The sequence below is a fragment of the Pagrus major genome, chromosome 2, assembly GCF_040436345.1.
Source record: "Pagrus major chromosome 2, Pma_NU_1.0".
In the NCBI taxonomy this organism is placed as follows: domain Eukaryota; kingdom Metazoa; phylum Chordata; class Actinopteri; order Spariformes; family Sparidae; genus Pagrus; species Pagrus major.
In genome coordinates, this window is record NC_133216.1 from 3,799,985 (window position 1) to 3,816,938 (window position 16,954).

The 16,954-nt window shown below is 43.3% G+C and overlaps 1 protein-coding gene across 2 annotated transcripts; it reads left to right on the top strand.

The window, feature by feature from the left end:
• The first annotated feature begins 522 nt into the window (after positions 1-522).
• Positions 523-15,204, top strand: zc3h4 (zinc finger CCCH-type containing 4). 2 transcript variants are annotated; one of them, XM_073483753.1, is made up of 14 exons: positions 523-786; positions 5,976-6,279; positions 6,423-6,533; positions 6,688-6,889; positions 7,073-7,239; positions 7,487-7,583; positions 7,708-7,844; positions 8,065-8,181; positions 8,851-8,962; positions 9,168-9,277; positions 9,506-9,975; positions 10,136-10,458; positions 10,584-10,829; positions 11,230-15,204. In XM_073483753.1, the coding sequence occupies exons 1-14, from the start codon at positions 707-709 to the stop codon at positions 12,933-12,935; spliced, it is 4,182 nt and encodes a 1,393-aa protein (XP_073339854.1). In that variant the 5' UTR covers positions 523-706; the 3' UTR covers positions 12,936-15,204. The 2 variants fall into 2 exon arrangements, with proteins under 2 accessions (XP_073339854.1, XP_073339863.1); XM_073483762.1 differs by having other exon boundaries at positions 10,139-10,458.
• Positions 15,205-16,954: the final 1,750 nt, after the last annotated feature.

Consider the following 16,954-nt stretch of genomic DNA (forward strand, 5'->3'; position numbering starts at 1 on the left):
CCGTGCATATTCAAAAAGGACTTTGGGTTTAGACAACACGTAATTCATCTACAGACAGCAAACCTTTACATATTGTATTTCTGCATAGCCTCCTGCAATATTTGGCCTGGGAACCTGACATTTGCTCAGTCCAGTTGAACTTAACCAGTCTACCTATTTTGCTTACAAATACCACACAACCAAAAGAAGTTGCGATCGCATTTACGGTGGATAAAATGCTCTTCAAGTGTGCTTTCAGATTAGACTGACTTATTTTACACGAACATCATGCCTAATTACGCTGTAATTACTCGAATACGCTGTAATCACTATTTGGTCTGCAAGTGCACCTGCGAGTCAAACTCGGGGGCTGGTTTCACCCTCCGCCTTCCCCGCTCGGTAATTTCCGTGAGACGCGTACAGGAACGTTATTCGTCGTGACGTCACTCTCGGAGAATCCCGCCCCCTTTCTCCTTGGAGAAGACCGTCGGCCATTTTAAGTTCACCAGTCGTCATTTCACATCGCTACAGTAGGACGGAGAACGTCAGGACTCACTTTCATCATATTTCTCTTACAACTGTAGTGGAGAATTGCCTACTATGAACAGAAACTCTTCCTAATAATCAAAACAAGTAGATCCTAGTGAAGTGACGCATAAGCCAGTAGATTCCAGTGTCGAGTTGTACTTTTTTGCACCTCAATGTAACGTAACGTTAGCTAGAGGAAATGGCTGTGGAAAGCATGACTGTCCATCCAAACTCCCCAACTACCAACCACGAACACAACAGTCTCCTGACTGACGAAAGGTCGAGTAATTCTACAGTCATATTTAAATGAAATTATTTATTTGTCCTGTGCTTTTACACAAAAAGCCCGGGGTTTCTTTTTCTTTTTCTGTCAGTGGGATTAAACTCGCCTTTTCTGGAAAACGAGTACAGAGGTAAAGAACGCCATGTTGACACGACAACGCCAACTGGGAGGCCAAATATCACCTGGGATAACGTTATTTCCCTTAATTTTTTGTTACGTTGTCACAATCAACGATCAATCGACTCAAGCCAACTTGTCTGAAGAAAAAAAGACGAGGTCGAAACAGCTGATCAATCATACTTTCACCGCCATTCTCAGCAAATTCAACGGTTATAAAGCCGCGGTTAATTATGTTCCCATTGTGAAGAGCAGTTTTTTACTAATTTACGTTAATTCAATTAATTGTGTGGGTGTGATAATTATTGTAATGCAACTGATGCGAAAAGTCCAAAACAATTGTCTTTTTGCTAACGACGGGCCTACCTTCAGGCTAATTTAGCAGTGTTAGCTTGTTGGCTAATGTGACCAAGTAGCACAGTTGGCAAGAGGGAGGCTAGGCTAATGGCTAATGGTTTTGTTAATAGTAATTTGCTATTCATTGGCAATCCCAATAGCTGCATTATCGAATTAAATTTAGCGGTAACTAACACTGTCAGACCAGATTGATGAATGTTATTTGATCAGTATGGGCTATTAAACTATTTTATCATCCGTTTAATCCAGTGTAGCTAACGCTAATCGTGTTGCCAACGTGAAGCAACTTGTCGTGCTCTACGCACTTTTCATTTCTACTCAAGTCATCGTCTTTCTGCCTAAATAGCACTGGGAACAACGCTTATTTTGACTTCCGAGCACACTTTAACGATTGCTTTTTCTTCCACTCATGTCTTTTAATGATAACTATATTCAAAGTATTGTTTTTTTGAAAGTTATCGACTAATCCGTGTTGTTCCCCGTTACATTTGCTAGCTTTTTTTAAAACGCGTTTGTGCTGCTTTGTCGGTCATGGATATTTGTGTCTAACATAACACTTATTATTCACAGTCGTGCCCACACTGACTCGTCCCCAAACATCCACAAAAGTCCCCCCCAAAATGTGCAAAACGTCTGCAAAGCATCCCAGAAGTGTTTCAAGTCAAACACAAAGCTCCCTTTTTCCACAGTCCCCCCAGTTGGCAAATTTGCTGTATGTTACCCAGTTTGGCCCCAAATCCAAAACTCACAGACCCCACTAGTGTCCCAAAAAGGTTAGCGAAAAACCTTTTTCAATGGTTTTGAGTGCAAAATGTGAAGAAAACCTCTCACAGTAAGTATTCCCCATTTTAATCATGCCCCTTTGCTTATAGACTTAATGAAGTTTATGGACTCGGCTGAGCTAATAATGTACCATAATGCATGGTAAATCCTTTAATTCAACCATCTTTAATAGACCAGAATAATCTTGTTCTCTGTTGAACTTTGCACAGTTGTCTGCTAAGTAGGTGTGTGGAGAAGTTTGAGCATCAGCTGGCTACAGTGTTGATGGAAATTTGTGGAAGATTGATTGGCAGAGTTTACATGGACGACAGACCTGGTTTTTACTGTTTTGGTTGTCAGCAGTATATTGACACCTTGGTAGGGTTTAATCAATAACTTTTTAAGTTAGTAGCTGTCTTTCCTCTTCACAGATAAGTAAGCATATGTTTGTGTTGGTAAACTACATTAACTCTTGAGTTAACTCTTAATTTCTTGGCTGAGAGAGAGAAGTTTGTACTGAAAGTTGTCCTCCTCGCTGGCACATTGTTGGCAGCAGGTGATGTTTGTATAATATGGACAGGCCAGCGAGGCCATCAGCTTCTGCCCATAGTGAATCCCCGCCACTCCCTTTCCACAGCAACCTGCTTCCATAATACAGCCAAATCCCTGTTAGATAGAGCCCTCCACTGTGTTAGGGGAGTTTTCCTTGTTGCAGGTCCGTGTGCCCCGGTCACACAGGTTTTGAGTAACGGGCCAGCTTCATGGCATATGTCAGTAGTGAGGTAGAGGAGTGACTTGGCTGCTGAGATGATACCCCTGTTTGTGGTGTTGTATGAAAGCCAATGGCTGGTGCAGGACAAAGGACCTGTGAGAGGTTAGCAAAGTATTTGAGGCTGTGTTTGAGTAAAATAGAAAAAGAGTTGTTGGTATCTGATACTGAACTTTTGCATTGAGCCAATATTTGCCAAAACAGTGCATAATCTGTATATATTAATACTTTTGAGGCTACTTTGCATAGATTGAGTGAGGACAAATGGTAAAAGAAACTGAGAAACTATTTTCAAGGTGAGTATAGCAAGTTTGGGATTTTGTTATGGCTTTTGGTCAGAGCAAAATCAAATTAGCTCAAATATGAGGACCAATTTTGTTGTTTATTCAGGGTTGTGCTCCAGATGACAGGGTTCTGTCCTTGGAGCAGCTCCAGTGTGTAATACGAGGGCCCAGTGTAAATATTAAATTAGATTACCTAATTATTTGGTTAACTTTGCTGCATAAAACCTGGCGCTCCCTCAAATCTGGAACAAGGACTGACGAAGGAAGATATCTCCGGGGTTTATTTAGCACATTTATCCAGATAACTTGGTAAACTTACCCCTTGGAGCATTGTGCTGATAGTTTCTGTCTCTGTAGTGTCTTTAACCTCACATTGTGATACTATGTTCAGAAATAATGATTTTACAAAGTTGTGTACTTTTAGAATCTGTTTTTGTTTTGTTGACGGGATTTAAACCCACTAATGTGTAGCATTCACTGGGAGCGCTGTTAGGTGGAATCTAGTTTCTGAATCTGATGAACACTTTATTCGTGACACAGCTCAGATTATCAAGGCCGGTTATCCGCTCTCCCCACATGAAGCTGACATGCTGAGGATGTGGTGGGGTTTTGGTACACGTAGAGCGCAGTTGACATTTTGCTTCACAGCAGGTCGACTAAACTCCCCACCTGCCTTGTCTCAGTTCACACTGTATGCGCTTCGAAGGACAAAACCAGTCTTTGAGTAGTCAAACATTGTAAGGCAATGGAAAAGTGGAGTGGCCTCTGGCCTCACTCCCAGGCTCCTGCAGACAGTACTTGTCAGCCTACTTTGGGTGTGGGCCTTTGTGGGAGAGCCAGGATTGAATTATTCAAATAGGCAGTGTCAAATATTACATCTCTTCAGATACATCTCTTGACTAAATGTTCACCCCTGCTCTTGCCCTTTCCATAAATCATATCACATAGTTGCCAGTGAAAATGGCAGACAAACAAAGACCAGTCTAACTATGTCAGGAATGTGTATGGTCAGTAGTTGGATGGGATCTTGTGCTTGGATAAAACTGGCCTTCTGAGAGTGGCTAATATTATCAGTTTTAATGTCATTATCATCAGTGTTTTTGAAATTTGGATTAATGGCAGCTGAAGAGATTTCCCTAGAGAGGATGTGTTACCTTTCTCTCCATTGCTGTTGAGCTTTTCAAAGCCATGTTCTCCCTTCCACTTGTCCTCACTGTGTGTTGCCTGCACTCTAACCCTCCCCTCAGCCACCAGTCGCTGCAGGAGGAGGCCTTCATGTGATCCATGTCAATTAGGATCTCATGGTTTTGCTCATGTTGGCTCATGTGAGGGTCCTCCCTGGTAGTGAACGACAGGAACAGCACATGAATAATTCTGCCTTCCCCCCAGGCTATGGGCATTTTAGGGGTTTGAGGAGTTTGAACTCTAAAACCCAAATAGTACTTTTTTTTGCTGGAGGAGTTTTGTTTTCTCACCATTTAAAACAGGAGCAAAAAAAAATCCATATACACTTGTGCAGAGTTTTATATGGTGTGGTTAAATCTGTCTAGAAAGGTGTTTATGATGTTGTGTCTTGAGAAGTTGACTATGCATGTGAAATAGTGACGTGTGCAGAACTTACTGTATAGTACTCTCCATTAGATAACTTGACTTATTTTCCTATGGCAGCTTGTTTGACTGATGACATTGACAGTTGCTTAATGTCTTGAGAGGTCAGTTTTAAGTGATTCCATGTTTCATTTTTGTGTACACTTATATGTGAAGTAGAGGCATCTGTCCAAATGTATTCACCAATAGATTAAACAGGCTAACACCTGTGAGAAATAGAGGAGCTGTGTAAATACACCTGGCAGAGTCACAGGCACACATTAAAAAAACACAAATGTGTATGTTATGCCCGTGTTACACCAGTAATACATAGTCAAACCAGTGCTCTCTTAAAATATAAAATACATAGCCTGATACTGCTGTTTAGTGTCAGAAATCTTCATGACAGAAAGCAAAAGGGGCTAACAATCGCACATTGTAAGTGGGCACAAGGCCACACATTTTTACCTAGTTAATTTTCTTTCTTTACAATAAAAGTTAAAAGATATTTTCTCACATTAGCTCTTACAGTATTTATATCCTAACTATTTTTTAGCCCAAGTTATGGCTCAGGGTCGCAGTTATGTTAAAGATATGATATGTAACATGTCTGCATTATAATGTCTCAAACTGACTTGACCTTTGCTATATATTTTGTTGAGTGGCTATCGCGAATGTTTCCAACAAACTCAGAAATCCATAATTTTATTCAAGGTAACGGTGCGTTTCATTTGGTCGCCTGTCACCATAACGAGTGGGGAAACAGATGCTATGTCAAAGAGTGAGCAAGGAAGTCTACGAACATGGCTAAACCTGGAATGAAACTTTCTTACATTACCTCGTCCATGAACATTTCTGATCAGGTCAAAGCAAATAGATTTTCATCAGCAGGGGTGGTTGTACAACATTGAAGACAACAACTCCCATGGTCCCATGCTACGTCGCAACGCCATCAAACCACATCTACCGTTTTCATTGATTTGATAGATTTAAAATGGCAAAATGTTTGTTGAATCCTCTTAAGAAAATTGCTTTCGTAAACACCTTGACAAATGCAAATAATGCGCCTTTTACAGTGACGTCTGATGTTAGATTTTAGTCAACCCTACAAAGCCTCTGTACTTGTTTTCCATGAGATTCATCTGCGACAGCTGAAACAAACCACTAAATGTCAATTTTTTATTTATTTTGTTATACATTCATCATTTATAGATTTGTGTCCTAAAACTTGAGGCTGTCAGACTGACCCACAGCCTAGTAAAAGATGAGATATGTAACTTCTCTCCATGTGCGTTCTTTACATATACAGGCCGGAGGATGGAGAGCTGGAGGAGGGAGAATTGGAAGATGATGGGGGAGATGTGGAGCAGGAAGAAACGGGTGGAGGTACGTCCGCAGCAGTAGGAGCTGGAGATGGGGGCGATGAAGCAGGCGGAGGAGGTGAAGCAGCAGGGGAAGGGACTGAGGAGCGGCGACGGCGAAGCCGGGAGCGCCACGGCAGCAGCAATTCGGACGATGAGAGAGCCCACCGTCGCAAGAGAAAGAGGAAGAAAGAGAAGGAGCGAGAGAGGGAGAAGAGGAGGTCGAAGAAGAAACGCAAATCCAAACACAAAGTATGAACGTTGACAACTCTGGAGCAGAAATAGACCCATCTAGTTATGTGCAGCCATCTGTCTTAATCTATAAAATGACCGTGTGTCAGTGTATCTCTACCAACTCTTTTCTGAATATATCTCTCTGTTTTGCACTCCCTCAGCGTCATGCATCCTCTGATGATGACCACTCGGACTTCAGCGATGACTCTGACTACAGTCCCAGTGAGAAGAGGGTGAAGTACAGAGAGTACAGTCCACAGTACCCCCCTCCTGTAAGTCTCAAGAATCTTTACATATGCATCTTAATTAGATTATTTTTTAAGTGCTATATATCAGCAGTCCTGACACATCAGGTGAACTTAAACAATATCATATTGTTCATTTTTGTGGAAAGTAAAATCACCTTATATGTTTACCTGTCTCTAGTCTCATGGGGGCTACGGTGGCTCAAAGAAAGGCAGCTATATGAAAATGGACAAGCAGAGCTACGGAGGCTACGATGACTATGAAGAGGACAATTATGAAGGAGAGGAAGAAGAGGAGATGGGCGACGAAGAATATGACGACTTCACCAAGGAGCTCAACCAGTACCGCAAAGCCAAGGAGGGAGGAGGTGGCCGCGGTAGAGGTGTGTACATGGCAGTCAGGCTAAAGCTGTTAAAGTAGAAAAATAGACTCATTATCTTGAGCTTGCTGTTTTACTGAATAGTTTGCATAGTTGTGGACAGACAAAGGAACTTATTTGCAAACGTTTCTTAACATTAAAAATTCCACAGATACAATAACCAACTTGGTCTTTGTGTCTCTGCAGGCGGTAAAGGTCGTATGAAGAACCAGAGAGGTCGAGGAGGAATGAGGGGAGGGAGGAGAGGAAGAGGGGGAAGCAGAGGAAGAGGAGGTCGAGGTGGAGGTGGAGGAGGAGGAGGAAAGATGGGAGGAGACAATGACGATGGAGACGGCTATGGAGAAGAGATGGAGGTGAGGGTTTCGAATTCTTTGTCCATTTACTTTGGTCAAAGTACATGAAACAAGTTGTTATTCTCCTGCTTTATTTTGTGTATTCAAACATATTTCAGATGGAAAAATTCCAGTGAACAAAAAACTCTCTGAGCTGTCATTTCCTCATTTGTATGTGTTTATTCTGGGTTAGACAAACATGGAATATCTGTTATGAAACAATACTTGTGAATCCTCAAGTCAGTGACACTTGAATCTGTCATAACAGTATGGAGATGATGACTACGACAACATGGGGGATGATGACTACGATGACTACTCAAAAGAACTCAATCAGTACAAGAAGTGCAAAGACAGAGGCAGAGGTGAGTTTGGACTTCTTACTACTTACCATTTACTTTGATACCAGTACCTGACAGTGTTGACTCTCTTTGTTGCTCAGAATTTAACTCAATGTCCCCCTGTCTTCAATTTCTGTTTCTGCCCCAGGAGGAAAAGGTGGCCGCGGGCGAGGGAGGGGTAAAGGAGGGCGTGGTATGATCAGAGGAGGAAGAGGTCGAAACCGCGGCAGAGGAAGAGGTGACATGGGGATGGATGACGACAACAACGGCGACATGGACAACGGGGTAAGGCTTTTGTGAAACCAATCTGATAATAATAAAGTGTATTCTTGCAAATAATCAATGCAGATAAGCAAAGGCTGCTTCACTCAGTCGGGTGGACAAATTCCTTTATATTTATTAGACTTGAGGAATAAAATGATATGAATCTTCTTTGTTATTTTTTTTGCTTGACACTCTTCTCTCTCCTTTTGTTAATGTGTTGGTTTGTGTGTATGTATTTTAGGACGGAGGTGGAGGAGGCGATGGAGGAGGACTCGGGAGAAGGAATCAGAATGAGAAGCACCAGGATAAGAAAGGAAAGGCCATCTGCAAGTACTATATCGAGGGGAGATGCACTTGGGTAAGATGGCACTAATTTTCACTACTTTTGCTTTAAATTTGTATGTTGACAGAGTTTGGACTGTATCACACAGCCTTTAAATGCTACATGTTTTAAACGATCTTTTTTCCTTTATACAGTTCAGTTGCTCTTCTGAGCTGTCTATGCTCATTAAAAATCCACTGTAATTTTAGATTTGTATAGTTTTATTGCAAAAGTTGGGCTACATTTCAATGATTTGAAATGTTTTTGGTAACTCAAATGCGATACAGATTCCTCCAAAAAGCCTGGAATTTGAAGTTGTTTGCAAACCAGTTTTGGTCAGCATCCTAAAACAGCTGCAAGGCCTAATGACCTCAGGGACCACTGTGGCCTAATATGTGGTTAAACTGGAAAGAAATGACTCTCAAAGAGAACTTTGAAGAAATTTTGGCCCCAGTGAACTGGAGCAAGATGAAAAGATTGTGTGAAAGTGTGTTTAAGCTGCCAAAAAATCCCGAAGGCAACATTCTACATCTAATATTAGGCAACAGAATACAAAAACAAACCCCAAAGGAAAATAGTTGACATTTTGTTGTTTATTTTATCCTTTCTTGATGTATCACTTCTTTACTTTAGCAACTCTCTCACATTTGTCAGTCATGAGCCGTCAGAATCACACATTTCATTATGACCTTTTTTCCTCTCCAGGGGGACCACTGCAACTTCAGCCACGACATTGAGCTGCCCAAGAAGAAGGAGCTGTGCAAGTTCTACATCACTGGATTTTGTGCCAGAGCTGACCACTGTCCTTACATGCATGATATCCTTCACTAGTGACCACACAAAGAGACTCTTTATAAGTACAAGTGTATACTGATATATACCTGTTCGTATATCTCTTAAAATTCCATTAAGCTAATTACACCTAACTGAAAATGTGATAAGTTTGCATTAGTCTCAGAATTCAAATGAGGAGTTTTCTGTCCAGCATCTATGTGAATGTTTCTCCTTGACTCCCATGCTACGTGAATTCCCTTGTAAGCTGTTCCACACCACAGGGAACTGTGTCAATAACGATGAGTGCATGTTCTCACATGAAGCACTCAATGATGACACACAGGAGCTGCTCAACAAGGTAGGGTCCTCAAACACTGTATTCAATTCTGAAAAACATTTTTCAGAAGTGTTGTACATACATTCAGGGTCTTTAATGATCTAATATACGGTGAAGTACTTTTCAAATTATACATCTTGTTGTTGAAAAAATTGTCAGAGTTATCATTTTTGATGTTTGATTACGGAAATGTCTTGAGAAAATGTTTCAGATGAACTTAACTGGATATTTTTGTGACATGTTTTCTAGATGCTGGCAGAAGATGCAGAAGCTGGAGCGGAGGATGAGAAGGAGGTTGAGGAGCTGAAGAAGCAGGGCATCAACCCTCTACCCAAACCTCCTCCTGGAGTTGGCCTCCTCCCTACCCCTCCTCGGCCTGTTCCTATAGATGCCAACACAGGGGCTGGGGATTTTGGCGGACCTCCACCAGGTGACTTTGGGGGACCTCCTGGACCTAACCAGGGGCCCATGCCCAGTAAAGGTCCCCCAGGACCAGGGCCTGTTCCTGGGCCCAACCCCTGCGTTGGTCCCCCTGTGCTTGGCCCTGAAGGAAATCCCTTCCAAGGTGGGCCCCCAAATCCCAACTGCCCTCCTCCTCCCCACATGGGCCCTCCACCCCCTTGTGGTGGAGGGGGAGGTGGCGCAGGGAAGAAGATCCCCTCATTGTTTGAGATTAAAGTTCAGCCGACTGGACAGCTGGCTCAGAAACTGGCCGTCAGGTAAGAGAAGGATAAACTAATAGTTTCATATTCACATCTGTAGAAAATGAGTAACTCAAAAAAGTGAATTTAGTGCTAACTTTTTAAACTCTTCCTGATTTCAACCTTTTAAGATCCACTCTGATCTGAATCTTAACTCCTGCTCTTCTTCTTCTGTCAGAAGCCAGACTCCCAGTGGTACCCAGGGTCAGGCTTCATCTCCTGGACCCCAAGGGGCCCCTGGTGCCCCTCCACCCCGGTTCCCTGCCCCTCCGGGCATGATGTCCCCCGACATGCAGAACATGGGCCCCAACCTTGGGATGAACCAGGGGCCCCCCAACATGGGCCCTGGTGGACCGCCCATGATGGGAGGATTTGCACCAGGTGACGGCCCTCCACATGGGGGTGCTATGCCTCCGTGTCCTCCTCAGGGTGGAGGAAACTTTTTCAACAACTTCTTCAATCAGCAGGACGGTATGGCGATGGAGGGAGTGGTGCAAGAAGGTGAGAGTGAATTTCAATGATTAAACTAAATAATTAAGAACTGAAAGAATAATACGTTGTAGTTAGTAGGGGATTGTTGCAAAGTTAGAGTTTCTGTACTGAGTACACTTGCTTTTCCCTCTCAGGTGACAACTACCAGGGTTTTGCTGGCATGGACGAGAGAGGAGGAGGGAAATTTGGTAATCAGTCAGGTGGCCAAGATGGCTCTGCTAATGGAGCATCAGCCAATCAGGGAGGGATTTCTGTGCCTGACTTTCTGCCTCCAGCGCAGCGTGTCCTGTTCATGAGGATCCAACAGAAGCAGCAGGAAGAAGAGGAAAGAGCTCGCAGGATGGCCGAGGGAGGAGCAGAGAAGAGTAGAGACACTGAAGGTAAATCATCTGCAACTGTTTGTTTCTAAACTGTTAGAAATTCTTTGGTAATAAGACGCGACTTAATTGTTCCCGCACTTGGGAGTTCAAGAGTCACAAGCAGAGGGGGAAAAAGTAATTGAGTGAAAGATAAAGATGAAACAAAATAGAGCAGGACTTCAAAAACAAAAAAGATGCCACGAAAAATTAAGACTGTATACAACTTTCACATATACAGACGTGATGAATATTTGTACCCATTAATGTAAAGCACACATGGTGTGTAGTATTTTATATAAATATGACTCATTTTAAAAAATCCTTAAAGGTTAATTAAATACATATCTGGTGTAAAAGTTATCGACAAAATATGAATTCTGGAGTTAACACCCAATCATCATCGTCTGTTGTTCTTTCATAGGTGACTCAGGGAACTGGTACTCCAGTGAGGATGAAGATGGCGGTGGTAGTGTGACCTCCATCTTGAAGACGCTTCGTCAACAGACACAGGTGCCTCAAAAATCTGATGGCCCTCCAAGTGACCCTCGCCTCCAGAAAGCCTCACCGGCCGGCGCTCTGGCTCGGCCAGCGGACCCCCGCTTGGCTCGGGACCCACGCCTGGCGCGTGCTGCAGAGTCAGCTCAACTCTCCGACTCCACCCACTCTATGCCTGCTCCATCTTCCTCTGGACCGCCTGCAGACCCCAGGTTAGCCCGGCTTACAGCTGCTGCATCAGCTGGATCAACGTCCCTCTCACCCCCTGCTGCTAAACCAGAGCCTCCTCTGGTCTACAAGCCCCCGCCACTCACAGCTCCAGCAGCGGATGAGGAGGAGACAGAGCGAGTTCTGCGTGACAAGCCGGTGCCGATTCCTCTGGACCCGCTCATGGGTATGGCTCTGAGAGACCCTCGCTCGCAGCTGCAACAGTTCAGCCACATCAAGAAGGATATCCTTCTCCACATGCCGGCCTTCTCCAAAGCCATCACCTGGTCGCCTGAAGATCTCCTTCCCCTCCCTATCCCCAAGCAGGACCTCCTTCCACTCCCACCAGGCATCCCTTCTGTATCCTCCATAGACCCCCGTCTGTCTCGTGCTCAGCAGCAGCAGCAACACAACACATCACTCCCTCACTCACAGCCTCCCCCTGTACAGCCTCCTCCCTCCTCGGACCCCCCTGCTCCCTCATCCTCCACCTCCTCCCTCCCAGACTTTGAGCTGCTGTCTCGTATCCTGAAGACTGTCAACTCCAGTCCGTCCCAGACTCCCTCCCCTCCTCTCTTACCCCCCCCTGCGGCCCCTGTGGCTCTGCTGGGCGCACCTCCCCCCGTGCCTCCTGCACCTGCAGAAAAGCCGGTAGACCCCCGTGTTGCCCGTAAAGTCCCCACAGACCCCCGTCTCCAGCCTCAGAAGTCTGCATTGAAGCAACCATCCGATCCCACTCCTCCTCCTGCCTCCTCTACCTCTCCAGCAACAACATCTAGCTCCTCTCCTCCTACCATTGCACCCTACGACCCCAGGCTGCTCTCCTCAGGTGGGGCAGGACGCGGTGTGGGAGCTGGGGCACCAGGGGGAGCCAGCGTCCTAAGCAGCATTAGTCTGTATGACCCTCGGACTAACAAACCAGGCAGCCCTGGTACCAGCAGTGGCTCTAACAACTCCCCCAACTCAGCCAGCACAGAGTCCAAGCCCAGTGAGCCCACAACGACTAAACCCAAGTCAAAGGAGCCCCTGTTTGTTCGGAAGTCTGCGTTGGACCAACCAGAGCCAGAGAAAAGTTCAGAGCAGGGGACTGATCGATACAACAGCTATAACAGGCCCAGGCCCAAGCCTGCACCCTCGCCTAACTCAACAGCTCAGGGAGGGCCAGCTGCAGCCGGAGCAGCCGCAGCTGGAGGTCAGGGTGCTCCTGGAGCTGCTGGGGATCAGGGGCCCGCTGGAGTCCACAACCTACCAGTTTCCTCTCTGTTTGGTGTTGTGAAGCAGGCGGGCAAACCAGGTGGGACGGGTAGCCCCTTTGGAGGCAACAGCCCGGTGCAGTCTGAGCAGGCAACCACAGAGCAGGACAACGCCTCGCTGAAGGAGGTTTTCAAAGGCTTTGACCCCACAGCCTCCCCCTTCTGCCAGTGACCCCCCGAACATTAACCAAAAGCTCAGCTGTTGGCTCGTTATAACATTTTTGGACACTGAGCAGATCAGTGAAGAGAAAGTAAAGCGCACTGAGGCAACTGCTTGCAAGACTGGTTAAGAAGACAAACTTTTGTGAACAAACTGATGTCACAGGACATATTTCTCTCTCTCTCTCTCACTCACACACACACACACACACACACACACACACACACACACACACCGCATTGTTGCAGATTAAGATTCTATAAAAGACTTTTGGGTTATGGGAAGGGTTTAAAGTTAAATCTCTAAAGCTCTATTTTAAACAGACGTATTGATGTATAAATAAATGTATTCTCTTCATCTCAATGCTTAATGAAAACAGTTATTCAGACAGCAGCAAGAACACATTTCTATGAACATTTTAGCTTCATCTTTTTTTCATTTCAGCTCCTCTGCTCAGTGCTTTTCTACAGTTTCTCCTCATCTTTAAACCGTTTGCGTGTTTGTTTTTTTGGGCAGTCAAAGTTGACAACGCTCTTGGCAACACATGACAAGATGGGAGACATCTAAATTTTTTCCAACAAGATATTACTTATTTGTGGTGTTTTTGTAATCAAATGCATAGCACTGAGGGAACTCCTTCAACACTGTTGCCCATCAGAAACAAATCCCCCTCTTTATCACTGCCTTTGCATCACTGTCCTCTTTAACCTCCTTTAACAAACTGTTCATTTTTGTCAAACCATTGCATTCATTTTGTCATTATGAGTCACCATGTCCGCAGAAACAAATACCTAAACGTAAATCTATATTCTGTTTTTTTTAGTATTTATTTTTCTACTTCTTTGCACTGTCAGTTTGTCCTCTGAGGGCTGTATTAATGTTTTTAATGTCTGTAGCTCCTCCACCTGTTCATATACTGTTTCATTTCATGTATTTAGCTCTTACCCACAACAGGTAACTTTATGACCTGTGACCTCTCAGTACTGCCTCTCTAACCACTAGTCCACTATTGTTCCTTTCCCCCCATTAGTCAGTTTTCACATGAACACTTTTTTTTTTTTATCAGTTTTTGCAAATGGAGAGCCTTTAGTTTATAAATGACAGCTTCTTTAAGGTGGAAGAGATGTAAAACAGACCCCCATGTCCCTCTCAAGCAGCAGATTTTAGCTGGATGGTGGTGAGCCATAGCATCTGCTGAAAACTTGATTTCAAAGGTTCCAAGCCCTTTTTCACCTTGATCAAAATAGGACAGTTCGAGTTCATCAAGCCTTTAGCTTTTAGTTTTGTTTTTATTAACTGTCAGTTAAGAATCAAAGGAGAACTAACAGGACAACACTGCAGATTTCTGCGATTGTTTGGTAAAACAGAATATTTTGCAGCCTCGCAGCATAAACTTATCAGCTGTTGGCTCCAGTGGCTGGTGACAGTGTGACAATCATAAACTAGACTTGGACCTAAAATTCAGTTAATGCATGAATCTTGCAGTGATCTGTGCATTATAGGTGTTTACACTACTGCACAGATTAAAAATTAAGAAGTGCACACTGCATAGTGGAAACGGAGGACGGATTAACAGTTTCAAATGTTTAAATATTTTCTTCCGAACCTCCCTTCTTAGTTTCTTCCCCTCAGAGTAAACAGTTCGTCAGAATTTTGTACAGTGTCTGAATCAGGGTGAGGATAAGCAAGTGATGTCATTGGTCGGCTTGTTTGAAAATCTTTAAACGTGGGGTCACTGTCGAGGAGCTCATATAAGTTTTTCACTTCCAGAAGGTTAAGATTGTACAACAGACCGTCTTGTGTATAAATGTTGATCATTTTAATTTATTTTTTTATACTTGGGTAAATATACTTCCTCACTTTACATTTTTTGAACTGAATCATTTTATATGCCAGGAATATGTGATTATCACTCACTACTACAAGATTAGTGGGACGTTGGCAGCCTGTGACAGTGTGAAAAGACGAGAAAGACGTATTTTTTATTTGGTTTTGTGTATAAAGATTCAAACTAACAAAAAAAAATCACCTTAACTCCCTCCTGCCAGGTCATGAAAAAGCCTGTTAGGAGGCTGAGTTTCAGCTATAGGAAGTGTGAAACTTATTGTTGATTTGTTCTTTCCTTCATGGCTTTGTTGTTTTATAAGTTAGTTTTTTTTTTCCTGCTCTGTAAATTTGACCAGTATCCTGTCTTTGGAGGAGTGGAGTTTTCTAACTGTACACTGTAGGTGAGGTTGTCAAAGTATTTAAATAAAGTTGATACATGATCAACCAGCTAAAACTGTTTTCTGTATTTTTATTACCTCAGTTGATTCAGTTTTCTATCTGCCGTGGTTGTGAGGCTGTTTTGTAAGCTGAATCAAAATGAATAAACATGACCGGTCGTCTGGCGTCATCTCAGACCAAACATTGCATTTTTGACCTACTTGCAGTAAGAATCTAAGAAGAACAATGTGTCCATCTTTTACACATACAACAATTTTCTTTTCTCTTTGTCAGAAACAGTCTACCCAAAATCAGCTCGACTGAGTCAGTGATTTCTCCAAAACATACTTTCCTGATTTTACTTGACTTTCCTTTTTTGTTTTTTTAACTGTCTTCTTGTTTTTCAATGTTTTCTTTTAACAGGTTTAACAAACCTGATGATTTTATGACTTATCTGTTTTATTTTACTGCCTTTGTGAAGCACTTTGAAACATGGACTTTCTGACATGGAAGTGCTCTATAAATAAAGATTATTATCATTTTACCTTTCTGGTGTGTGATGAGTATCTCAGCGTCACGATGGCAGTAGTGTAGCTATAAACTTGTAATCTTGTAATGTTGTTACAGTCTGTTGGCAGTAGAGGCACCTAAAGATGTAAAACTGTCATCATAGCAGGCTAAAAAAGAAAAAAAAAAGCATTTTGAGTGGGATTCTGTGTGTTTTTCTTTGTTTTCTGAATACACATCTAGCAAGGAAACTCTTATACTTATTTTAAGCAACTCAGAGAACCAGACGGGTGGAGTTTGGTAGATCAGGACCATTCCGGCGGGGTGAGACTGTGGTCACTGAGCTGACCTTTCTTTCCTGTGACTATTTAAACTTTCTTTCCCTTGTTCTGTTGTTAATCTGTCATCCTGTCTGTCTCCAGTGAAATCATGATTTATTTGGAAATGACCTTTGACCCAGAAGAAGAAGAAAGTCCCTTCATTTTCTTATTTTCTAATAATTCTTTATTGTGATATTTGACAGGTTGTACCAAGACTGCATGGTGTATTCAGTGACTTGTTATCAGTGCTGTAAAAAGTAGGGTTGGGGTACACAAGCTCGACTGCACGTCAAGGGTGTAAATAACATCTTTTCAAATCAATTTGTGATCTCTTGGTTTCCAGGGACTTGGATGACGCTGGACGAGCTGTATTTTATTTCATTTCTTTCATTCAAAGAAAATTAGGCATCTGGTGAGTAAGGCAGCAAAAGTGATTCTCTCAGTTAATCTGTTCATTCAAGACAAGCAGGCGTGTTGCTGCTATCTTTAGGTTTCCAGTGATTCAAGCTGTGCGTCTCTTGACTCGACCTCTGTGGATTTGGATCGGCACCCCAGCAGCATGCAGCCTGTTTCCTGGTTGCCTACGATCCTCTACTGACTCACTTCCTGCTCCCCTCCCATCCTGCAACACACTGGCACCAGGAAGACTAACTATTCATCAAGTACCTCAAAGGCTTCCTATCACACACACACACACACACACTGAGCTGCAGGTTTGTTAACTATCTAGCAGCATGTTGCACTTCTTTTGATCTGAAGAGCAGCTGTTACGCATCATGGATATACAAACTGTTGGATGTTTTTGTGTTGCTGCAAACTGAGCAGTCCTTTCCAGAATCAAAGGTTCTTAATGGGGTTCAAACTTGGAGACGGTGCAGACTGTTGAGGGAATGTTAACTCAATGACACAATCCTGGGAGTATTCTGTGATGACATGTGCCTTGAGACATGATGAATCGTTATGTGTTTTATTATATAAGACAAACAGCTAAAGATGGCC

Coding starts and splice junctions, on each gene's coding strand:
- zc3h4 (XM_073483753.1), top strand. CDS start 707: ATGGCTGTGGAAAGCATGACTGTCCATCCAAACTCCCCAACTACCAAC. Junction 6,890..7,072: donor AGGAGGTGGCCGCGGTAGAG/GTGTGTACATGG, acceptor GTGTCTCTGCAG/GCGGTAAAGGTCGTATGAAG. Junction 10,830..11,229: donor GAAGAGTAGAGACACTGAAG/GTAAATCATCTG, acceptor GTTCTTTCATAG/GTGACTCAGGGAACTGGTAC.